This window comes from Bacillus rossius, chromosome 7, assembly GCF_032445375.1.
Source record: "Bacillus rossius redtenbacheri isolate Brsri chromosome 7, Brsri_v3, whole genome shotgun sequence".
In the NCBI taxonomy this organism is placed as follows: domain Eukaryota; kingdom Metazoa; phylum Arthropoda; class Insecta; order Phasmatodea; family Bacillidae; genus Bacillus; species Bacillus rossius.
In genome coordinates this window covers 2,677,940-2,700,153 of record NC_086335.1, presented here as the reverse complement: position 1 = coordinate 2,700,153, position 22,214 = coordinate 2,677,940, and the positions used below count along the sequence as shown (strand labels likewise).

Genomic DNA, 22,214 nt, shown 5'->3' with positions numbered 1-22,214 from the left:
TTTAATTACGGTACCTTTACAAGATATTTTCAATAGTATAAATTGTTTTTTTTCCCCATAGAAATATTTTAAAGGCATGTAAAACTATTCATAATTATTTATCTTTAGGGCCTATGCTATTATGTATTTGTTTCTCACTCTTGATAAATTAATCCTTATGCATTCTGCTGAGAGGTTAATTGTTGCATTCGAAAGATCCACATGATGCAATACTGTACATGTCTGTGAAAATAAACTCAATGAATTGTATTTGTAATCTTTACCCCTTACTATACAGGATGGTTGGTAAATTAATGTCAGTCTCTTAGTCTACATTAGTGAAAATGTCTTGCTGAATCAATGGGAACCATGAAATAAGTTCAACTGTTTGTCCATTCAAATTGACATTGTTAGTAAATGAAATTTTTTTTTGAGTAGATTAATTCACTACATATCTTGATAAAAATTTAACTTTTAAACAAAAACTAATTGTTTCACAGTTCAGGTATTGTATGCTTGTAACAATGCCTTCTTCAGCTCTCTTTGACCATAGGATTGTCATCTACATTGCCAGACACGCTGACCGAGAGAGACTTATCAACTGTATTTTGGTTCCTTATGTAGTGCATTTGTTTCATACAAAAAATATTAAAATATTAATCTGAAATATGAATTACTTATTTCAATTTTTTAACAATAAAGCAATGCCGAGCATAAAGTTGTCAGTTTTTAACAGTGTCGTCCTAAGAAATTAAGATTTGTATACATAAATAAGATGTTAAAAATAAATTGACATAGTGGACTTGTATAAAACTATGTTCTTGTGTACAAAGTAGCATATTGTCTGGAGAGATGTCAGGTTGATTGTGCCCGTCTCCGGGTAGCAAGGACCACGTCCCCATAGCCATCATGCTGGAGTGCCCATCACCGGCCAACACAAGCAGTGCACTGTCATGCGTCAACTGTTCAAACGATAATTGACATGAAGAGAAGAAGTACCCTAATTTATGTAATTCATGTAATTCAGGCGAATGCAGGATGCAGGAAGCACTTAAGAGCCTTGTAGCAAAGCATGGTGACATTGTGCAGTTATGAGAAAAAAAAATTTTTAAATTTTTGCTAGTCCTACAATTCTGAAAAGCAAAATGGTCGCAATGCAGTTTCATTCATTATAAGTAGGTGCCCCACAACACAGTAAATATAATTTACAAAAAGTGGTATTAAAGTGCAGAAATTCTATATTAAAACAATAAATAAGCAAACAACTGATATATGGTACCAAATAATTTTTGTATTTAAATCCCTTATGATTTCATATTCTATAGTCCATGCATTAAAACATAAGTCACAAGAACACATGCACTAAAAACCAGCCTCGTTAATAATGTCCTAAAATAATGACAAAAATTTTTGAAGAATAGTAAACAGGGCACAGCCGTTTGAAAATTGTCAAAAACTGCTTTTTCAGAGGACTTTTAAAGCAACTATAAATTAATATTCTCACAATAAAGAACTCATAAACACTTACTCCTTTTCATGCTTAACCAGACAAGCTACAAGTGCAAAAGTGATGGCTTGATTTTCAGAGTCCTGGATGACAGTATCAGAAAATTTAACACCATGTGATGCAAAGGCTTGAAGGTTTTTGTTCTACTCTGAAAGAATCTGAACATGATCGCAACGATGGTGGTTGTTATTTTTGGCTCTACCACCTGTGTCAGGTTAATTGGTATTTATTTTAATAAGATATACCCCATTCATATTAATTGCCCAACAAATACTATGACTGCTTTTAGTGTAGCCAGTTTATTGTTAAAGGTTTTACAGAAAAGTAGTTTCATTTTCAATCACTCGCTTAATCTCATCCTCACACTTCAGGAGCCCGTCAGAGGAAGCTCCGGATAGTGATCAGAGCTTCCCTTGCGACAATAGAACACGACTCTCGTTAACAGTTCAAGGAAAATCACAGGCTTGATGGTGGGCACAGGCATGACCTTGGGATTAAAATAATAACTCAGTCTTATCCTCATAGGAAATAATAAAATGTTTTATATGAAAACAAAGTATACATACAATTTGTACAGCCACTAGTCTCACATGCATGACAAAGTATCGAAATAATTACAATAAACAACAATCCAATTAAGAAACATGAAGTGTTACAAAACATTTAAAACTCAAATAATAGCGTACACTGGTACAAAGTAACAAACAGCCAACACTTGAGGCAAATATTAACTACACACACGAGACAATAGGTGGATCTGAAGGTAAAAAAAAATTACTGTGCAGACATGCTTGGTTTATTGAACAGTGTATCACTATTATGCCAGAATAAAATTAAAATAATAACTACAGCTGATTTTAAAGTGAAAGTTTTGATTTTAGAATCTGTAGCAGTAGTTGAGAATAGGCTTACTACTCAATCAACGCCCCTTCCCCTTCAAAAGCCAGAGTCTCCACTTAGTCGACATATTCAGAAGGCAAGGGTAGCGGAACCACTCCTCCCGAGACAAGGTATGATTTATATGCAGAGCCTCCTGAAACTTTGTGGTTTACTGTTAAAATAAATTAATAAATAAAAACTTTTAGTCTTAATCAGTGGTGAAGTTAAGGCAATATCCCTTTCCTTACACAGAACCACATTTCTGTAGCCACTACCATAAGATATGCTATTGACAGCAAACAATTTAACACAAAAATATAACTGACAGTAAAATACTGTATTTCCAAAATAAACAGTACACCAATTCCTCACTTAGCACATCTTTAAATTGCGCAATTCATTTAGCACTATGTTAATTTTACTGCCCCAGTCTTGAATAGCACGTCTGTAAATTTTAGTTAGCATGAAATCGCTACGGGCAAAAAAAAGTCGAGATGACACCACGAAGTCTGCTTCAAATCGGTAAACAACAGATGTGCCATGGGATACGGTTAGCTACACGAAGGGGGAAGAGATGAGCGCGCAGCTCTGACTGCGCTATAGGCTGTTGTACAAACATCAGCTGTGGCAAGTTAAGTTGCGGCTACGGAGTGTAAAGGACCAAATGTTTTTACGTCCGCGCGTATGCCGCCGTGTTGTACCGTTGTCTCCCGGCCACAGACCGGGCCGTGAACTCAGTCTAGCCAGTGGCAGGGAACTCGCACACACAAATTGTGTTCAAGTATTTGAGACAAAACTAGAAGTAGAATGTCATGAAGGCCACACTTATGTTGGTCGCACTTTAGTGTTAAGGAAGTCAACTGTTGTACGAAATAAGGACTCTATCAAACGTTTATATAAGTCTGGTGTTGTTGGTTGTACTAGTGGGAATATATTTGACATTAGCTACCAGAACAGAAATGAACAGGTGATTCACATGGAAAAGGTTGTTAAATAAATGGTGCAATGAAAAAAAATTACGGACCTGACAGGATTGATGTGAACCAAGCAGTGATACGCGAATAAGCACTTTAATTTTTGAAAACTTAAAATGTAAATATCCTAACAGTAATATTGGTTTCACTACCAGTAAAGGATGGTTTGGACAGTTTGTGGAAAGCCAACCAGCCGACTAACGATAACTATCTGCCGTTATGCGGTTGTCATATTTGTCATACAAAGTATTCGATGGTAGGCTAATAAAGATAAATGGTGTGACATATTTATTGTGAGTGTTATTCTTTGCATTTATACTATTTAAATAATATTTCCCTACACATTTTTTAACACATTAAATAAATTAGTCTTGCTATTTATGAAGACTAATGCTTCAGATTCCACGATTTCATATAAAACAAACAATTTTAGGAACACATTAGTCATTAGTCAAGTAAGAGATTAAAGTACACAATTTTTGGTAAAAGTTCCGTATCACATATCTACGTTTATCCCTTGATCCTGATGGCATGTTCCTGTACATTTTGGTCCTGTGGTACATGATAACTTGCTGTTTTAATTTAATATGTCACAAGATCCTGCAAATAACAAAAACTTGTGATTAACAATAATTTATGATCGTAAGTTGAATAAAATGGAAAATATTTTTTGTATTAAACTTACAATCATTATTCATTGTTATTTCACAAGTTTTATTTGTTAGGTCAGGATCTTTTGACGTACTAAATTAAAACAGCAAGCACCATGTACCACAGGATCAATGCATATAGGATAATGCCATCGTAATCAAGAGATTACCTTGTATAGATGATACGGAACTTTTACCCAATTCTTGCACAAGTTCAATCAAGCTCCAAGGTTGGTTAACCTGCTATTACTTAATGGATGACAGAAATCTTGCACATGGTTAGCGAGTGTATTTTTACGAGAAAGATATTACAATGTTACCAAGGATTTACATTTGCGATTATCAACAGTTGCTGAAAAAACAAAATTAGATTAAAAGTGGCTCAGAAAATGGGAAATACGTATTGCTGAGGGAAGAACGTACGTTGCCTTGGAATGTTGTATTCATGACTGGAGGGAAGAAATAAAATTTATTTAGTGATGATGGTACTGCAATTAAAATTTTATTTGAAAGATGAGAATTTGTTGCGAATGTTTCAGCAATTTTCACTTTATTTATTTTAACAATCAAGAATAAGATTATATGATGAATAGCGATAAAACTGAAATAACTTCGAAAGGCATGTCAGGACACTATCCTACAATGAAATCCAAGTTAATAAAACACAAAGCTCCGAAATGCAACAAAAATCATGAAATTAATCAGCAACTTTAACCAAAAATTAAATCATGAAAACTATTCTTTTAAATTGTTCAATTCAGACAGTGTAAATTATTTAGCAGGAAATTTGTACCAAAATATATGTACAAAATAGATTTGAAATATTATACTTTCTTTATCTTGCAACTGTTGCTGGTAGTAATTAAATTTTACATTATGGATTTGGTGCATTTTTCAAATGCACAAATATTTGCCAATTAATTATTCTTGTTCTGTGTAGTTAGGCATGCTTCTTATAAATTATTATAGTTTTAAAAGATATCACAATCAGTCAAAATGAAACTGTTTTGGTGAAATACAGAATTCATAAAAAAAAACACACACAAAAATACCCCTTTTAAAAAAACAAAATTAGCCTAAAAATAAAATTATTAAAAAATTATTTCTACTTATAATATTTGTAAGGTAACATTAATTTGGGCCATTCCTGGCTGAAATACAAATGGCGTTTCACTGCTTTAAACAAAATAACTGCAGGCAGTATCCATTTTTATACCCATGATGCTTTTTTTTTCCTAGCATCACAGTTATCATGTTATCATCCACTATTAAATAAATTATATATATATATGTATGTGTATGTGTGTGTGTTTGTGTCAATACATTTAATGAAACTCTTGTGGCAAAAATAGAGTGCTGGAGAATTTACTAGCAGATGTCAACACCAAGAATGCTAGGCTGATTAGTTAAAAGCGATTTATCAATTTTAATAAGTGCCTGAGTCCAGAATAAACATTTATAGAAATATGGAATTGGGTCACAAGTTCTGGTTTTAAAGGTTTGGTGTAATACTTATTCTTAACAAAAAATCTTTTTGGTTGTGGTCCAAATATTGTGGGCACAAGGCTTATTCTGGTAAATACCGTATTTACCCGCATATGGGTTACAGATTTTAAACCAATTGTTTGTTTTATAAAATGTACTGTGACACATATGCAAATTTTCCATTTTGGGTAAAAAAAAAATGAACATTGCACTGTTATGGTTGACTACGTTTTTAAATAATTAGCCTATGTTGGTTTTTAATAAATATGTCACGAGTAAATATATAAATTGTTTAGTTAAAATAGCTACATCTGCCGCCTGCGGGCAGATACCCCACCCGCCCCAGTAAGTGACGTGGCTGTCTGCCGCCCTGCTGATCTCCGCAAGAGGGGGGAGGGGAGTACGTGTGTGTGTGTGTGTGTGTGTGTGTGGCCATGCAGCAGTGATTATGGTTCCCCCCCCCCCCCCCCCCTTCTCAATCTTCGTTGTGAATGTCCGTGAACTGGCACCGTATTGAGACGCAACTGTGTCCGAACATTGTTTTTGTGTAAGATTTCCCACGCTTTCTACTGCAACATTACATTCATGACAAAACTGCTGTAAACAGCATGCCTGTTATTATTGAAGAACGTGAAAAAAAAAAAAATTTAATAGCCAATGTTCTTTTCTGTTTTAGGGAAGACTATGTGATGGGTAAAAAAAAAAACAAGGGGATGGGAAACAATTTTCCTTTGTATTTTTAGCTGGCGAGAGTTCAGCCGAGGGAGAGTGGGGAGCGAGCTGAGACACGGGAACTGTCTCCCGCCAGCCCTGGGCACGTGTACACCCGCCGGACTGGCGGAAATAAACCTGCCTATGTGCTTATCACAGGGGAAGGCAGTGTGCGTCCAATTGTATTACAGAATACCAGCGCACTGCACACATGTATGCTGTAGTTTAAGTTACGTTTAGTTTTAACTTAATTAAATTTATCTTTAAGGCTCCCTCCAACACCATCGTCCCCCATATACTCGCACACTCCGTCAGCCCAGGAATGCGTAGAAGCTGAGGCTAGGGCCTCGCGATGAAGGACTGGACAATTTCTCTAACCGACCTCGGTCAACCTGAAGCTCTATCCACTCCTGAGTGTAGGCCCGATGCACCACCTCGTGACAAAAAAACTAAATTTAAAAAAAAGCTATTGAATCAAACATATTTTAATGTTTATTTATATATTTAAATTCACAAGAGTACATCTAACTTACCCTTCTTAATTTAGTTTAGGCTGGCTGGCAGCCTGGCGGGAAACGAATAAAGTCGCCCCAAAAACCACCAGCTACACCCAACCCAATGCGGACAGAAATGTCCAAGTGCCCAACCCCTGAATGGTTGAATTTTTTTCTACTCTGTCCACCTCTTCATCCAAATCCATCCTTCTGTTTCCCGTAACCTACCTGCACACATACCTACTGCATGACTTTAGCACCCCGCATGAATGAGCCCAGGGTTTTTCCTGTGCCTATGCAGGTTTTACCTGGGCCCAACTTATCTAGTTTTAGGTTAATTGCTGCCATGGCTGGCCAATCCCCTCCTAGCACATGATGCATGCTACCTCTCCTGCATGGCTTACCACTTGCATGATTAGAGCGTATAGGCATCGGCCTGAGACACACTTAAGAGTCTTCCCTACACAGACTTCTCCCGCACTCTCATAGCTTTAAGTTAGGTTAGGAAAAAAAATCTGCCATAAAGACTTTACTTGTATTCTAATGGAGACATATTTATAGCACAACTCATATTTGACAGTGATTCTTAGGGTGAAAAAGTAAGATTTTTTTGCCCAGAATAAAGAGTGCAACTCATACGAATTACGAAGGGGCAACCTATCTGCGAGTAAATACTGTACGGTATGTAACATTCCCTAAAACAAGTTTAAGCACCAGCTAAATGTTTATGCAAACTACGTATTATATTTCAAAGAGAGTACATAAAATGTCAACACAAGAGTACCAGACAAAGTTTTTTTATAAAAAGAAGATAATGTATTTTTCAAAACACCTTATAAAAATTAACACAATGCATTATTTATTAAAATACTACATCATTACGTTGCTTAAACAAATCACAATTTTCTTATTCATAACTAACTGAAAGATAAAGCCAATATCTACTTAAAGAGTTTCAATTGTTACTACATTTAAAAGAAAATACAAACATCTATCAACGTTTCACATAAAATCAAATTGTTTGTTTTCAAAAATATATTTCATAGCTTTTAAAAAAAATCTAAACAAACATAACAAATTTTCAACATTTTGGGGGATTTTTATCTGGAAATTATTTCTAAGAATATCAAAATTCTTTGTACCAAGCTGCCTGCACAGTGTCATTTGTGATGTCACTAAATACAAAACATTGTTACAAAAAAGTAGCAATAAATAAATGTCAATAAAAAAAGCAAACAAATCCTGTTATAATGACAATAGCAATAATACGCACCACATACAGAGCACATATAGGTCGGTTACAACCATAGAGGCTAGCATGGGGCTTTTCCGTGAACACGCCAAGACAGATCAGTTTGTAACAACCTTGACACTAGCACAAAGCTGAACATACAGTAATTGTGTGTCTAAGCTACGTGCAGATGATGGGGTGTACATGACAGGACAGACTTTGAGCACTGTGTACACATTGCAAGGCATTGTGTAAATAACACTACTGTTTATAAAACTATTTAAAAATCATCCATCTTACAAAAGTAAATTTATAATTTATATAAACTTATCCAATAATATGTTTTATACAAGCAAGTACCCCACCTGCTCTGGCATGTAGGTGAAACATCTTAGCAATGTAGACATCATCAATCCTGGGGAAATAACTAAGGCTTGACAGGAGAGATTTTTTTCCAAGCCTGTTAAAAGCAGTTAGGTTTCCTTCAAGAAATATTGTATAGAATCAGTGATACATATAACATTATTAGAAGTTCATTTAGATGCAGTTATATAATTAGGAACCACAAAAAAAAAAAACACATTTTATTACCTACAGCCATTTTCACAAAACCTCACACATAAAACTTTCAACTTCTATCACTGCCACATAAATTCTTAATATTAATTTCCAAAATAAAAGAGCAGAATTTATATAAGTTAAAAATGCAATGTATTTGATTTTAAAAACTGCAGTTGGTTCCTAATGTATATTTGCAACCATTCCATGCTGTATTTTGTGCATTGAAAATTTTCAAAAACATTCAGAAATTAAAATCAACCATGGAAAATGTTACAACTGCTATCCAACCCTAAAACTCTCGTAACTGTGTTATACACTTCACTCCTTGCAGAGAACCTGTACGAGTGTGTGTCAATAACGAACTTTGCCAGAATTGCTTCCATATGTGTATTTAGATAAACAATTACAGTTCCACTTACTCTTGGAATGTTCACGGAAATGCCAGTAGAGAGCATGCATCCCACACAATGTGCACACACAAAGAGATCTTGTCAATGAAAACAGGGTGACATTACAACTTCTAAACTGTTATCACTGTCAACTCAAGGGAGATGAAAATAGACAATATTTCATTTAAGGTTGAAAATGTCCTTCGCAGGGGCAACTGACCTGCACTTTCAAAGCACAGAAAAGTGTTATACAACAATCATCAGAATACAAATATCACGTGCAGCACTGCTGTTTCTTCAGATCTGCTCGACTCAATGCAGCTTCGACATCGCTGTGGAGGTAAACGCCGACGAAATATCCATGCGACTTGCAACTTCATTTTGTGTTGAGTTTGCCAACTTGGTACCACCACTATTTCACTCTTAGATAATACAGCTCAGTAAGAATAAGAGAGATGCAAAATAAAAATGTTATGTACCAGAAACATTTAAAACTAATTAGAAAAAAATTCTACACAAACACAAAGTGTGACCTAAAGAAATGTTTTTCATTCCTTTGCCACTACATAATTCGATGACACACACAATATTATGAAAGACATGGAAAACACTCAAAGTGTACGCAGGCTAGCCACTGAGCTAAATTCAAATGTCACTGCTACATATGATGCACTAAGCACAAGCGAAACTGTGAGCAAGTGTGAAAGGAGCACAACACACTGTTTGAAATCATCAAAAACAACATCTGTGTTGTCACTCAAAATAAATGTCTCAAGTCAAGTGCATAACATTACTAAAAAGTAGAGATGGGCCGAGACTTGAAAACTCCAGTCGAGTTGAGCGAGTGGCTAAAGCTTGACTTGGTCCGGAAATAAAGTTCATTGTACTCTACGGGATGAGACTCTACGGTATTTTTCATAAAACGGATACAAATCTGACAATAGCAAAGAAAATAAAATCAATAACCAGTATTTTCAAACACTTCACAGCATAATTTCATATTTACATTCGCATGGTTTTCTCAAAGTATGGTTAATTTTCCATTATTTTACTGCCAAATAAAAGTTAATCCTGCTTCTCATGTTTCAAATCACTGAAAAACAAAGCCATTTCGGAATGGCAGGCTGTAAATCATATATTTTTAACACAGCAAATAAATTTTAAAAATAAAATATTTTTATGTCTCGAATGTACATTTTTTTCTACTACCATGGCAATAAAACGTATTATTATTCAGCACATACATGAATGTTATATTATAGCATGTATCTTCATATCTGATTATCTAGTTAAAACGGCAGATAGCTTTACTTTGTTTTTAACAAACCTTACGTATTTGACACCTAGATTATTGACTTTTTTAAATATGTGACAATACATTTGAAAATGCATAAGTATTAATGATTTTAAAATCGGAACAATCGTCACTGACTAGAAAATGGCAGAAGGAAAACAAAAAATACTGAGTTAACTATTTTTTGTTTACAGTTATTGTTTTGATATTATATTTTATGTGCAGTTATTGTTAACATGTCAATTTAATAGTGCTTAAAACAAGTACTTGTTGAAAGTACCTACTTTTTTCAAGAAAAAATGTCAAAATTTCAAAAATGGCATTTATGAGTACTTCTAATGTAGCTTGATTATCTTGCAAAAAGGTGATTCTCAATTTCAAATGGATGCTAAAAAAACTCACATAGTCGGGAGTATAGGTCAATTGGAGGAAAAAATTATTAAAAATAAGAACAACTATGTGAAAATTATTAATGATATTTATAATTTATAATTTATTAAACCACATAATTTTCTTGACTTCTCAACTAATGAGTTAGTCCATTACCTAGTAGAAATAATATACTCAATTTTAAAAGAAATAAGTTGCTATGATTGATAGTTATAATTTACTTATGATGACTATCACGTAGAAGAAATATATATATATACATAGTTTAATATGGTGCTAAAGATACATTTACATAATCACCACAAAATTAAAATCATACTCAAAAATTTTTGCAACTACTTGCACTTCACTAAATATGTAAAGTATTCAACTCGACTCAACTCGACTCAACCAAAAACTAATGGAGTGTGGACTCGAGTCCATGGTACTTTACTGAATTCGGCTCGACTCTGCCATTTTTTCTTAAAAGATCACAAAACTAAAACCTAAAAGAACAAAAATGAAAGTATTTTTGTAGACAAAATACATACAGTAGTGAATAGAGGTGTGTAGTGCATATAAACTTTAGTAGCCAAAAAACATGTGACACTTTCAATGGACCAATCAGAATCAAGGAATTATATAAAAACAGCAGAGGGAATTTTGTGTTATGTAAACATAACCATGGCAATAAAGCCTAACCTGTATTTTAAAACTGCTTTAAATCATACTTTATCATACACTAAAAGTCCGTTATAACGTAAATTTATAACGGCGCCAAAAGTTTATGTTATAGCGAATTTTCGTTATAGCCAAAATTTGAAAAAAATCTTATTTTTGTAGCATTTTAAAAATATATTATTTTCTCGCTTGTTTTTTACTATGGAAATTCACAACAAAAATAAAGGAAATATACATAAAACTTACTAAAATAACATTTTTAAGCTATATCAGCACTTGCCGACTGCGAAATATGAGACCGCGTGGCCGTGATAAGGCCGTCACGCACATCGTGGCTAAGCGCACAGCTGTTTGTTTACATGGCGTCGGGCGGGCGGGGTCACGCAAGGTCATGCCGGCCGCTTCCTGTCGCTTTGACCGCAGCTGGTTTGCTGGAGACATGTGCGCTAAGCTGATGATATCGGGTGCATATTTGCGGAGTTTTGAATACTTACTAACAATATGTAAACTCAAAGATGTAGTGAAATTTATTTTAAAATTTGTCACATTATTACTCATGTTGACACCTATGAAAAATGTCAAACACAAAAAAAAAAATTTTAAAAATCTCTAATTACGTTGAACAACCATACAAATTATATAAAATAATTTTTCCGACAATTGGTCAGTAACACAAAAATAATCACTCGTACAGACCCTTGGAAAATAACACAAAATTAAAAATCACTTTTTAAAAAACGAATCAATTTTCATTTGCCTTGATTTCACTAAACTTTCGGACAAAATAAACGACTGGACCTCTTGGAAGTTCATCAAATCTTTCGTTGAAGCATTTGTATGCTGATAAAAACGACTGATTGTGTCAAGTGCCTCCATCACCGACGTTTTTGACGGAACAGATACGTCACTTGGTTCGTCGTCATTATTGTCATCATCTTCAGACGCCGCTTCGTTTTGATTAGAAGAGACGAGCTCGACAATTTCCGTGTTCGTCAACTCCCCGTAACTACACCGTACACAATGCTTACGATGCAAGTGTGAGACGAGTTATGCTCATTTACGGGCTACAGTCGGCGAGATTCTAAATAAGTAATGCTCGCAGCCGGGCCCTGTCGCAGTGGGTTAACGACACTTGCTTTTGTCGCCGCGAGGCAAGCTATGCTCGCTGTGGGGCCCCCTACCTTGTGCGGTGTTGCCAAGACGGCCACATCATGCGCGTTGTTTCATTTGCCGGACGCGTGGAATTGTGTGAAGCTGTTTCTCATTTATTAAGGAAATTGTAGATGTTTTCTTATTGTTTTAGGGCATAATTACAGGTGTGTAATCTATCGCTATAGCGAAAATGAGCCCACGCTGCATTCATTATTTCCGAAATTTTTATCCTACGCAGCATTTGCAAAACTGACGGTGCCGATGGCAATTATCGTTATAGCGGACTTTACGTTATAGACCGTATTCGCAACAACGGACTTTCACTGTATTATTGTCTTCTTATGAAATGTAAATATATGTCTACAAACACTAGTCATAATAAAACAAAAAACCAGTATACAACTTAAAAAAATTTGTAAATTGATCATATTGGGTTAAAATTTTACCACAGCCAACACAGAACAGTTTTGTCCACACACTGACACAACTCATGGCCCCGCGGGCATAATACTGTTCTCGCTCTGTATCTATGCTCACTCTATTCAAAACATATTGTGTCGAACCACATAACGTAAGTTACTAATGATGTGTGTCTTAAAAGACTGAAACAGGATATAAGGAGGAAATATAAAGTACATAAGCCATGAAAAATTATTTCTGAAACTGTTCATAAGAAATGCAAATTACACTACCATGTTTGATCACATAATCGTCACACGCATATAATCGTTGCACCGATATTTTAGGGCGTCAAAATTTGGATTAAAAAACCTCTCACGTAAAATTTGCATGATGTTTTTGGTCTAGCTATTAGATTCAGTGTGCTTTGTGTAGGAATTGTTTCCGTATAAAACTATGTATTTTAAAGTAGAAATATATTTATTGGGACATTACCACTTATTTAATTAACAGAAATACGAAGTTGTCTGAAGTGTAAATTTTCTTTTTGAAGACTTTTTAAATGTTATAACCTTTATCTGTTCGTCTGCATAGCCTTGGTGTACCACTTATATCTCGCCGATTGTATGCAACGCGCGCTCTCTGTCGAGTGCCAAGTTAACTACATCTGATGGCCCGCCTTTAGTGGTGTATACTACGACGATAGTTAGTTCAGGCTCGCATTCTAGTCACAGATTTTGTTTTTCTATTTAAAGTTGAAGAAAGGTTTTTGTTGCATGACTTACTAATTTAAATTGTTTGGCGTGCTCTTTTTAAATAAACGTACTTTCCATGAATGTGTTTTGTTTTTATGAATAACTTTACCTAACAAAAATTTCTTTTTCTCGCATAAACGTTGCACCCCTACTTTTCAAACTTGATTTTAGTATAAAATATGCGACGATTATGGGATAAAACACGGTATTTAACCTAGTCCTAATTTTTCACTTTGTATTTGTTTTCTAAATGTAAATTTATGCCAAGCACTGCACAGACAAAAGAATAGCCACTGAAACTCCTCCATCTCAAACAGTAAACTTCTAACTCCCAACATTTCAAAATCACAGCAGTCACAAAGTATTACCTTAGTTTCCAGTATATAAGACAAGACAGCATAATTTTTTTTAAGTATAAAACAATATAGCCATATTTGGGAATATTTTTGAGGTAATTTTGTGAGTGTGAAGAAGCTTTAAAAATACTGCTGTCATTTGACTCACTCTCAGTCAGGATGCGGTTGCCCTATCAGAAGATAAGGGCATAGTTCGTGCCTACAACTTACCAAACAGCAGTTTTATAAACAAAATGGGGACATCAGTTCCAACTACCTTGCTTTCAAATTCTGCAGCGCAGAAAGTGTAACCACACCAGTAAGTGAAGCATGACATGAAGGTCTTAAGTGTGAAATCAAGGGTAAAAACCTGGTTCAAGCTAGTCAATTCATTATTAAAACAGCTCTTTCCCATGATCTTTCATGAAACAATGTGTGCGATCTCTATGCAACAGTGACATAAGGCCAGTCACAAAGACTACTTCAGCAGCTTTAAGGTAAATACTTTTATACCATTCTTGTCTTACACACAGGAAAATACAGTAACACTTAAAAATGTAATTGCCAATTGGTACTAGTACTCTTATTTTAAACCAAAGTGTAAAAGAAGATAATCAATGATTAAATAATTATGAAATAGTAACTCCGTGCAAGACAACACAGATGTGCGTACATTACGATATTCCGAAAAATCTTTGATTCAAAACATTGCTTTAGCAAAATGTTTTGCTATAATGAAGTAGTGGTTTACAGTTTATAAATAAACACTATCTGTATGCCTGAATTCCAACTGCTGATTCCAAAATTCACAAATCCAAACTTTTAACATGTTAGTAATTTTGTAGCCAATATAAAATGCTTGATAACCATGCTGTAAGGAAAAGAAAGTATTTTCAGCTTCACCGATGGTGACGAAGCCTTAGAGAAGCTGTGCTTGCTAATCTTGAGTGCCAAGTTTTCTTGCAAACACACAATATTAATGTTAACCTCTATACAACTAATATTTGTCACATGTAAGAATATTAAACCACACAATCATTAGTTATAATAATAAAACTAATGTCAATATACATTCTACAACTCATTCAAGCAAAGACTACAAAGAAAGAACTTAATAACTTAATGTTTTCTCTTTTAAATGGAAAAAATAAATAAATTTAGAAATGAACAAATATGTCACAAAAAAATTATCACACAACATAAGAAAACTAAAAATATGTGACTTACTGTAGCATAAAAATTTTGACTGAAAATTAAGTTACATGCATGTAGCACAATTTATTAACTGCTTCAACAAAATTTGTAATAAAAATTCTAAATATACTTATAATGGTGGTAAACCCAAATGCATCAATTAAAATGTTAAAATATAAAAGCAAATTAATATTTCTATAAAAACCAATTTATGTGTGCCTAAAAAAAAATTTTTTTTTATCCTCTAACTTTTTGTAATGTTAAACATACGTAGCTTGAATTTTAATCTCATGCACGATCAATCTAACATGCCAGCCTAAAAAAGTCTATATACTAAATTCCATTAATTTCAGAATACTAATAATTTTAAAATAGAAGCAAAATTAACATTTTGAAATGGTAAATGGAAATGTGATAAATATCTATAAAAATACAAACATAAACACATTGTTTTATTCCAATCACATGGTTCCTGCCACTCATAGTGCCAGACTCGTTACTCACAGTGAAACCCCTTATTCCCCCTCCAAGGGTAAACTGTGAACTGCAGACAAGTGCCAATTATGGTAAAAAATTATGTTACTGTTGTAATTCATACAATTCACATAGCTTCAGTATTTGATACATTCATAACATTAACCTTTTGATATTTCAACAGTAACGACCGAATAACATACAGTACTGGACTCTTTTTAACGCCATTCAATGGTCCTATTCAAAAACTGTACGTAAAATATAAAATTACCCGAATGAAAAGTTTAAACAATATGGTGAAAGATTAACTCAGTTTTTCTTTTCACTTTTCTTTCCCCATTTTCTGTCTAACAACAATGTTCTCCACTAAAAAAATTAAAAAACTTCATTTAAAGAATTTAATCACGTATTTGTTTGAAAAAAAGCATTACACCAGGTGTTAAATACATAATAATGTCTTTTATAAGCAAAAACAATGCTGTTCCACCTTTCAATAGATAATCACTGATATGAAGATATCACTTTCATGTTGCTACACAGTGTAAATAACAGTGAAGTACATTATGGACACCACTTATAAATAACAAATGGTGCTGTAGTAGAAAAAATAGTACATTTGAGATAGTAAAATGTCTACTTTCAAAATATGTTTGCTGTTTCACATTTATGACTTAATGTGTGCCTTTCATTCCAAAATAGTGGTGATTATCAATGTTATGAAACTTAAATAGTAAGATAGTAATTTTCAGGGAAGTGTAATTTAAGAGAATGTTTAACACTGATTCAAAGCTAAATTTAACAGTTACTTTAACAAAACTATATAAATTACATGAAAACATAAATAGTGTGAATGTAAATATGAGGTTTCACTGTAGTAAGATATGTAAACTCTTCTTTTTTTTAAATAACACAAACACTAGCCTATTCTCCAACACTCACCTTTCTTTATTGCAACAACTGTCTATTAAATCACTTACAATTCCATACATTGGCACAAACATCATGCAGATATATCAAGTTTACAGCACACGTTATAACTTAAAAAATCTACCCAAAAAAAATTTAAAAAAACCAGTTTCACAATGTGTGTTTAAAATATTGATTTACTTTCTATAAGATAAATTTACACGGATCCTTGAACCAATGGTTGTTACTGTAAAGTTTCTCAAATGGCTGTTACTTGTGCAGTATACCAGCGTCTGTAGGTCTGCCACAAGAGTTTGGAAAATACACACATAATATTGTATATAAAGATGAGCACAATTTTAAGATTAATAAAAAGTTTTGTACATTTAGTAGAGAGGAAGCAAGGCAAAGCTATAAATTTTCCTACATTCAAATCTGGAAAACAAAACTCAAAAAATTATGAACTTGTCTGAACAGTTTTGTTAATTAGCTGAAGATATTCTGAAGAGTTTTTGTCTTGTGCGGATCAGTTTGTCTTTTAGCCGGGCACAAACTGAGAACTAACAATACTGATAATACAGTGATGCTTTACATTGGGATTCAACATCAACTTATTTTTTTGTACTTACTTTTAAGAGGAGATAATAAACTTGATGAAACCTTATGCAAAATATTGTAGTGTATAAATGGCATTGAAGAATCCATAAGTGGATTAACATTTTAGGAATGCAAGTGGAAATGCACTTTCAATCTTCATTTAACTTAATTCTAGTTCGGCATGTGCCTTGAAAATTAGGCAGAAAAAAAACATTAAAATAATAAAAACCTAACATGAACCTAATAACAGAACAATAGGTGTGATATGTTATTTTATAAAGGACTAGCTAAACCCGGCCACGCTTTGCTGTGGCACAGTTTAATATTAATTCATTGTTTAATTTAATATTTTACTGTGCATGGCTGTGGAATGTAATAGAAGAAATAAAAATGTGTTTAGCTTAAATATTTTTATTGTAAAGCTAATGGAAGGACTACATTCCTTGTTTTCCCATTTTTTGCATAAACATATAGATCAGATGGTTTACCGACTCTGGAGCACCCGACATATAACTGTCCATGAGAGAAGCATTCATTTTCTAAATTCAAACCGCACACTTGCAAAGATTGTCCTTGTGCTTTATTGATGGTCATAGCGAACGCAAGGCGTATTGGAAATTGAAGTCGTTTGAACTCGAACGCCATATCTGTCGGAATAAGTGGCATTCGTGGAAGTAATACGTCTTCACCTTTATGAAGTCCAATCAAAATTGTTGCTTCAATAAGATTATCCATTAATTTTTTAACTACTAATCGTGTACCATTACATAATTTAGGCTGACAGATATTTCGAAGCAATATAATTGGCACACCAATTTTCAAATTCAAAATATGTGGTGGTAATCCTGGAACATCGAGTGAATTGAGAAATTCCGTTGGAAAGTTCACTGCTTCATTTTGGTGCACTACTGAATCAATAGATTTGTATGTCATTGTTTCACCTTCGATTCTGTTTATAATACTATTGTTCATATCGTGTACGTCAACATTTTTAGCCGCTAGAATGGCTCTTTCGCTCAACCATGCATGATTTTTGAATTTTGTTTCGATGTTTTGGAATACCTTGTCTACTAATTCCTCTTTTGAATCTACGATGTTGCATAAATCAGATGATAAGCTGATTTTTCCTGTTTCTGGATTTGTAGGTACAGTGCCGTTACCAACTTCAATTAATTGTCTTGAAAATATGACTGCTGTTGGATCGTTCTGAAGTTTAACTCGCATATTCGTGGTTAAATGCATTTTTTTTACTGTGCTCCAAAAATTTGAATATTTTTTAATTTAAACATATTTTTATCAATAGAGTCGAAAGAATATACTTTCAAATTAAATAAAGTTTTTTATTCTTTCTTGAAATATATATATATATATATACATATTTGTGTAAATTATAGTCGTCAAGGCACAATGGTCGAGTAGCCTGATGTGCTTGAACTTCGACAATATGGTACAGCATCGTCGAGCGTGGTCACAACTAAGTTGGGTGACCATGATATTTAGTTATAGAAACTTTTTTTTCCGACTTTTCCGGTGGATTTTCCCAAACTTTTATTTCATATAAACACTCTTCTGTTAAGATGCAATGTTCTGTAAAAATTTCAATCCAAACCATCGTATACTTTCCGAGTTTTGCGGCCAAATACATACGGAAGCTAAATTTTTATATATATAGATGAAGATGTTTAATAAGGCATATGATGGCTTAATATTATGACTAAAATTAGAAAATTAAAATAAAAAATGGGATAAAATATTTTAATTTAGATTAAGTTCATGCTGCAGATAATGCAAAAAATTATCTGAATATCAGCTCATAACTTTGTTTTAGTAAAATAGAACCCTGTTTTGCAATAAATGTTTTTCTGTTTATAATGTCACGTTTTAAGTCCCAATGCTTTCCCCGTAAAGAAAATGTATTTACATTATGTGTATAATATTTCATTGCTTGTTTTATAAAATTCAAGAACTGCAAAAAAAAAATAATTATACTTCTGCATATTCCATATTATGAAAGGTACATGTGTTTGCAGTTGTGTGTCTGTTAACATCTTCGTCTTGGAAAACAAAATAACAAATCCTTACATTTGTTGACATTCTGGTGTGCTTTCAGATGTACGTACGTATGTTTTAGTTTGCCAAGTGTTTCATGATGGCATGTTAAGTGGCGAAGAAACTGGACACAGACAATTTTACAGAAATGTGGCAGTTGAAGCACCATGAAGTTGAAGGAAAATTGTTGGCTTGGTTTAAGCAAATCTAAGCATTTAAGAGTACCCATTACTGTTTTTAACATTAAATTTGTTTACATGGCTAGATGAGTTCACTGATAAAAAACTATAACACTGACAAGTGCAAAATTGATATTTGAGGCTAATAACATTTTCCTGTGTTTTTTTTTTGTTCCCCCTTTTTCCCCTTGAAAAATGTTATAACAGGGTTCTACTAATGAATTCAATACTAACATAATGCAAATAGTTTCAAGATTTCTGTTAATTAATTACTAAATTATGCAATTAATATCATACATTTAAAAAGGGCCATTTTTACTACCTATGTTTAAAGTTTCTTATAGCCATCATAATGTACCAAAAAAATGTAAATAAAATGAATTAATTCCTACTAGGTTACTAATTTCCACTTTATTTGGCTCTGGCCATTCTCTTACACCCCGTATTCTTTGGAAATAATTGTGCAGGCTCTGTTCGTTGTGAAATGTATCAGTTTTCACATGTGTTTCTGTGGTAAATGAGAAAACTAAATTTAAATTTCATTCTGATTATTATATTATTTACAATAATCAAATGTTAAATTACTTTATAAAATAACAAGAAATTAATAAATTAAGCTTAACCACTAGTAGACACTGAGTTGGGAAAATGCAGGTATCCTGAGAAAACCCACCAACACTTAGCAACATCCACCCCATTTTACAATTGGCTCAGAGTTCCGGGAATTAAACCAACATCACATTGGTTGGGGTGCTGATAATCACCACTCACTAGCATAGCCCCTTAATAATAGCCAAGAACCAATCCCCATCCTTGTTCTGAAATATTTTGATAAGTACACTACATAACCTCAAGAGTGGTTTCAAAAATTGTTGTAAATGTTTTGATTAGCCTAGTACGTAATCTGAACTATTCTTAAATTTAAGATGCTTGATAATCATTGGTTAGAGGCAAATTCATCATTGTTAATGTTAACCATACACTGAGAAACACAAAACTTGCTTAATAAGATTGTTCATTCAAAACTTAATTTGGGCAAAACCAGACATTGTGAAACCAGCCCTTAGTTTTTGGTAGTACGTCTAAGCACATAATTACCAATATGAATCAACGTATTTGACTACTGCAAAACAAAAAAGCAAAACCAATCTTAGCTGACAACAGCTAGTTTAACTCTTATCAATCAGTCCACATTATTGAAGAACTTATTTTACAAGATTTAGTTTAATGTAAACATCCTCATTCTTACGGGTTATAAACCAAAACTTACAAGTTTTCCATTTTTCAGAACTGCTAGATGCTTATGTTGTAGAATCACAAAGCACAGAGCCAACAGACCTTTTAAAGCTTTCTTATACCCAAAACATTCACACAATACACAACATATCCTACAATTTTGGATAGTTTCACGTGTTGTTTTCTAACTTCAAGTTAGTTCCAACACAATATTTTCAGCTGTTCTGTATAGTGAGAGCTTCAAATGAAATGTGACAACCCAAGAAACTGACTGCACAGCAATCACACCAACCAGTCCACCAGCAATAGTACAGATCTGATGAGTACAGTAAAATGAAACAAACGCTTTTAATGCCATCTTCTAACTACACTTATAAAGAGAAACAGAGGTTGCATTGATGTTTTTTAATTGTTATTCAATAAATGCTCATATATGCTCAAATGATCAATATGCTTAAAATCGGCAAAAATTAGGTACTTCAATCTAAATTCTAAATACTTCAATCAAACTAGACTTTAGGTTATGGTTGCTCTTGGAGCCAAAATGCTTCCAAGCCTATTTAGCACAACTGGAAAAATAGTAAGTTCCAATGTACGTATTTCCAAACACTAGACACTGGCAGAGCAAAGACACGCTATATGGTATAAATCTGCTGTGATAAAAAATAACTTTTTTTAGTAGTATTGGTTGCTCCAACATATAAAAAAATGTTTCTATGACGAGCAAGAGATGACAAATGTCCACCACATTGTCCTTGTAAAGTATCAATAAATTAAAACACATCCAACTATTTCTAGAAATTTCACAATCCTGTGATTATATTCTTACAAAAATAAAATAAAAATGAAGTATGACCTTTAAAGTATTTGTAAATCATACAGCTGCAAAATTTATTTTGCAGAATTAATTCCAGAAAATATTTCTGTCCCTACAGCTCTAACTGTATGGGAAAAAAAATCAAATCACAGCTTGGTACAATAAATTAAGTGCAACTTCTAATACCAAATAAAACAACAAAATGAAAAAAAAAAATGAACAATAAAGCAAATGCAATGTCAATGTCACATTCCAAATTCATGATCCTTCAGCACATTCTGCAGGTAAGTGAAATAAATAAGGAGCACATCTGGCGCTCGTCGTGAGGGTAGCTCGTCTCTACACGGGGCGGGGGGCGGACTACTTCTTGGTGGGAGTCCCTCGCTGCGTGAGGCCCTCGAACCTCTTGAAGGTGTAGTTGATGAACACCCAGTCCTTGTAGATCACTTCCCCGTCCTGGGGCAGCGGTGCCGCGGCTGGAAGAGAGACAGTCCGTCACCGCCCGGCCACGCGCCCTGACAGATGCATCTAGGCCCTTGTGCCGAGCCCCGGCCAAGTCTCCGAGGCTTGCATGGTTGCACCTGGCTTTCAGCTTCAATTGTGGCCAACTAAATGTTTTCCTAACCACATTTAACAGATTTTCCATGGCCGACAACCATTAAAAATTTAAATTTAAATTTATGGTTTGTATTAAATTAACATTGTCCACAAAAACCATTTAAAAATAAAACCACAATTAGATTATTTGATTATTTTTATTTACGTGCCTTTTAAGGATCAGCTACCATGATATTTTTGTGTGATTATAAGAAGTCTAACTGCTTCAATAATTTAAATAGGCTATAAAACTGCTAACCATTTTCAAACCTTGCATACTTGTAGTTAAAAGTTCAAGTAAGCACCTTTCCCCGACAAAA

General features: G+C 33.7%; 1 protein-coding gene across 12 annotated transcripts in view; it reads right to left on the bottom strand.

Moving 5' to 3' along the window:
• Positions 1-1,999: 1,999 nt before the first annotated feature.
• LOC134533641 (serine/threonine-protein kinase tricornered) overlaps positions 2,000-22,214 on the bottom strand; it is a 455,610-nt gene continuing 435,395 nt past the window's right edge. For all 12 annotated transcript variants that reach the window (XM_063371161.1, XM_063371165.1, XM_063371157.1 and 9 more), the window contains one exon: positions 2,000-21,773. In XM_063371161.1, coding sequence (XP_063227231.1) covers positions 21,658-21,773 — 116 coding nt within the window. In that variant the 3' untranslated portion in view covers positions 2,000-21,657. The remainder of the gene's footprint in view (positions 21,774-22,214) is intronic.